At 44.4% G+C, this 4338-nt stretch overlaps 1 protein-coding gene across 1 annotated transcript; it reads right to left on the bottom strand.

Moving 5' to 3' along the window:
• Nucleotides 1638-3032, bottom strand: LOC109831031. The gene is made up of 5 exons (XM_020398374.1): nt 2610-3032; nt 2359-2529; nt 2194-2253; nt 1944-2111; nt 1638-1735 (listed from the first exon to the last, which is right to left on the bottom strand). The coding sequence occupies exons 1-5, from the start codon at nt 2749-2751 to the stop codon at nt 1638-1640; spliced, it is 639 nt and encodes a 212-aa protein (XP_020253963.1). The 5' UTR covers nt 2752-3032.

The raw sequence follows: 4338 nt of genomic DNA, 5'->3' as shown, positions 1-4338 counted from the left end.
CGGTCGACCGCGACGCTCTGTCGGTCGACCGCGACGCTCTGTCGGTCGACCGCGACGCTCTGTCGGTCGACCGCGACGCTCTGTCGGTCGACCGCGACGCTCTGTCGGTCGACCGCGACGCTCTGTCGGTCGACCGCGACGCTCTGTCGGTCGACCGCGACGCTCTGTCGGTCGACCGCGACGCTCTGTCGGTCGACCGCGAAGCCGCAGCGGTCGACCGCCAGCCGCGTAATAGAGAGCGGTCGACCGGTGCGGTCGACCGCCGCTCTGTCTGTTGTATAACCCCTGTTTTGTGTATTCTGGGGTATTTCACTCATGTGCGAGAGTTCGCCTGGATTATCTGACATTGGTTTTAGTCTTATTATGTATCCATGCATGATAGGTGACCTGAGGGTATAAATTGGGACTTACACACTGATTTGAGTGTGGATTGATATAAGTAGGTTTTTCTGTATATCTCAGTCCTCGTGTTGGACAAGCATTACCTTTTAGTCCTCGTGTTGGACACCCTTCCCACTTAGTCCTCGTGTTGGACATGCAATGCTATTTAATCCTCGTGTTGGATATGCATCACATCCGGTCCATACGTTGGACAACGGTCACATCCGGTCCATGCGTTGGACAACGGTTATTTTCAGTTCATGAGTTGGACGTTTACTTCATGCAGTCTATGGGTTGGACGTTTAATTTATATAGTCTATGTTTTGGACACTTAATCGTTTTCTGACATGTCACTCATGTGAGTTTGACATGACACTTATGTAGATTTTGACATGATATTCATGTAAGTAATAACATGATACTCATGTGGGCTATGTCACAACACTGTTTTCATGCTCTGGTGTTCGTCGTATTTCTTTTATTAATATTACTGCACTAGAACCTTGGGTTTGGTATTTAGGAGTTTACAACTTGAGATGTAAGGTATATACATGAGGGTTTCCTTGTTTGGATTATTTCGCTCGACGTACCTATGCTCGTGTTGTAAATTTCTAAATACTAAAACCCTCTTTAGTAAGATCAATAATTTTTGATCTCTTATATATTAACTGTATTTTCTTATACAACGAGCCCTGTTCCCTTGGGGTTGGTTGTGATGTTACTCGCTAGCGCTTTGACGCTCGTTGTCCCTCCCCCTTTTAGGTAACGAGCCAGGAGCCCGGAGAGTCGTAGACTGATGGTGATGCATTTTAGCTTCAGCCATCTCTTTAGTTATATTTTCTTTTGGAGTTCCACAGTAGATTTTTATTTAGACATTTGAGAGTCTTGTTCTAGAAGTTGTAAAGGTTGTGTGTCTTATTTCCTTTTCGTCAGATATTTGTATTTGAGACTTGTTGAGTATTCCAGTTTATCTACTTAGATCTTGGCTATGTATTTCTGTATGTGGGATGATGAGATATTTATGTGACTGTTATCATTCCATCAGTATATCTTGTATTATCTTTTACCTGTTTTGTACCTACACCAGTTGTTGACTCTACTAGATAGATGTTAATTGTGATGGTGAAACATGTTATTGCACGGTGTGGTGCATGGCAGGTTTGACATTCTTGGTTTCATCTTGGACTGCAGCCTTGTGTGAACCCAGGGGCGTCACACTTTATTAGTCAAATGTAAATTTAGACAAATAAAGAGGATCATGGTGATCGGATATTATGCGTAACCGCAGGTCCATCACCCTCCGACAAACTAGAAATGCCAGGAATCGTAACTGTATCAGTCCCGGTGGCTGGTCCTGCGATTACACTCCTCCATTAGTCAAGTAAAAATTCAGACAAATAACGGTGATGAAGATTATATGCATACTGGCGAGTCCATTATCCTCAGGTAAACTAGAGATGCAGGAATCATGACGGAATCAGTTCCAGTGACTGGTCCTATGATTATAATTCTTTGTCATTCAGATAAAAGACCTGATAAAATAAAGAGAATTAGATATATACCTGCAGACGAATCACCCTCAAAGGATGGTCCTGCAGCCCATCTGGTGGCCTGCTCAGCCAGCATGTCGACTAACAGTCTAATGTCAGATCCTGAGAAACTCGGTGCTGAGACATACGCTTGTTCCTCAAAACCTATATCATGGAAAGCCTCATCCTCAACTGGTCTCTCTAATACGGCTCTTGCATGAGAATTTAGGCGTTGGATATATACAAAAAAAAGACAGGGAAAGAAGGAAGAGCTCAGATGTACCTGCAGTAGTGGCAGAAGATTCTTTTACCCTGACATCCGTGTTTGGATTCTTCAAGTTATCTGAAAGAAAGAAAGGCACGGAAATAATTAAAGGAGAAATAAATCCTGAATTCCCTAACGCTTTCGGCTGCTACTCGAGTAGGGTATCATCGGATTTAGATATACCTAAGCATAGAATTGTTGGTTCATCACTATTAACCTGCTCAGTATCCATGTTCGCATCAACATCCATGGGCTTGTCATGAATGACATAACACATCTGCTGCACGAAGCTATCCAAATGATCAGAATCAGGGAATACAGAATCCTGTGGAAGTTCACCTTCGTCATGGTTTCCTGGAACATAGAACATGATTAAGTTTAGCGAATCCCAAAAGGTGAATCATCTTAAAGCAATAAAGACAATGGGGTATTACCCTCTTCCCCGCCAATGGTGCTTCCTAACTCTACTCTGTGAGTGCGCTGACCAGTATGTGGCTTATGAATGGTCTTCTTCCGTTTCGGAGTACGAATTCTTACAGAACCAACAGGTCGTTCATGCATGAACTTAGTACGCATCTCAACTTGTGCGGGAGCTTTGCCACTAGGCTAAGACCTCGCATAGCGAGAAGCAAGCGACTCGTGCTCGTCAACCATTCTACCTAGGGTGATAAGAGTCATCTTGTTAGGATAAGTGAATAAGACCTTTCGCTCTGGTTTTTGAAAAGCCAATTGAGATCTAGAAAGGATATGACGTTGATGCAAACGAAAGAAAGCCAGATCAGTTAATTCTGAAAAGAAAGAGTCTGAAAAACCTGCGTTAGGTTCTTCCTTATCAGTATCTATGTCCACATATTCTTCCTCAGAAGTCTCGTCCTCATTTAGGTTCTTCCTTATCAGTATCTATGTCCACATATTCTTCCTCAGAAGTCTCGTCCTCATCGTCAGTAGGAAGGAGCTCTTCATTCTTCCTCAGAAGTCTCGTCCTCATCGTCAGTAGGAAGGAGCTCTTCATCATCCTCCATCTTGTCTCTGATCAAAAGGGAGGGTTTGGCAGGCCTTTTCCCCTGCTTCTTTGAAAGCTCGGCCTTACGAGCAGCCTTGATAGTGATTTGAACCAAGTGCTCAGCTTCCAACTTTGAAAGACTCTTCACGCCTATAAACTCATTGGCAGAAAGGAACCACTTGCAGCTAAGAAAAGTAAGCAACGGTTTGCACTTAGATGAAGGAAAAGCGAAGTAGGCTCCAGTACAACCCACCATAGTCTAAAGCTATGCTCGGATGCTGTCAATAAGCCCCCCCTCAGTCTTCAAACCACGGCTCGGATTCCCAACATACAGTTGGTCATAACCGAACTGGCGAGCGAAGCGACACGGAAGGTAAGGCTCTATGTGACAACGGTTCTTCACCCGAAGAACAAGATATCCAACGCGGATGTTCACCAACCAACGGAAACAACCAACGTCCAGAGAAGTCCGACCAGTCCGGGGTTTCTCCTCATTAATCAACACATCATCGTAACGGCCCAAGAAGCGAGGAAAACACTTGAAGAACTCCCATCTCTTATGAACTTGGAGTTCTTGCTGTACATCAGTGAACGTCTTCCTGAACCATTTACTCCTTTCTAACAGCTGCACAAAAGGAACGGAGACATCAGCAGTACTAGGCGCCGACATCAAATCAGGATGATGAAGAACGAGCCACGCCATCAGATATGTATACGGAAGCTCGACCTTTACAGAAATAAGTTCAGTCGACGGTTCAGGACCCACCTGTGTAAAACCATTGACCAAATACCTAAGCCCATAATGGATGCCAGCAACCATCGCCGGAAGCAGAGAAAGCTCCCTCACGTAAGCTAGTTGAACGGCATGGAAGAGCACCTTAAGAGGTAAGGTGTCAGAAAACTGATATGGAACGACGTACTTCTTCAACCAGATGGCAAGATAACCAGCTAACAGAGTCCTGGGCTGAATAGACTTATGTGCATGGCCAAGAAATGTCCGAAACTTGGTCCCTATAGAAAAAGCTCCCTCAACACAGGCAGTAGTATAGGAGTAAGCTTCAGCCTTTTCCATCAACTCATTAATGGCAGAAGATGTCAAAATATCTAACTCACGAATAGTTTCGCTTGGACCGCTCTCCAAATGCTGGAATAGATAAACG

The sequence above is a fragment of the Asparagus officinalis genome, chromosome 2 (assembly GCF_001876935.1).
Source record: "Asparagus officinalis chromosome 2, Aspof.V1, whole genome shotgun sequence".
NCBI classification, from domain to species: domain Eukaryota; kingdom Viridiplantae; phylum Streptophyta; class Magnoliopsida; order Asparagales; family Asparagaceae; genus Asparagus; species Asparagus officinalis.
This window is presented reverse-complemented; position numbering and strand designations above follow the sequence as displayed.

Coding starts and splice junctions, on each gene's coding strand:
- LOC109831031 (XM_020398374.1), bottom strand. CDS start 2,751: ATGCGTACTAAGTTCATGCATGAACGACCTGTTGGTTCTGTAAGAATT. Junction 2,254..2,358: donor ACCAACAATTCTATGCTTAG/GTATATCTAAAT, acceptor TCTTTCTTTCAG/ATAACTTGAAGAATCCAAAC. Junction 2,112..2,193: donor ATCTTCTGCCACTACTGCAG/GTACATCTGAGC, acceptor GAGCCGTATTAG/AGAGACCAGTTGAGGATGAG.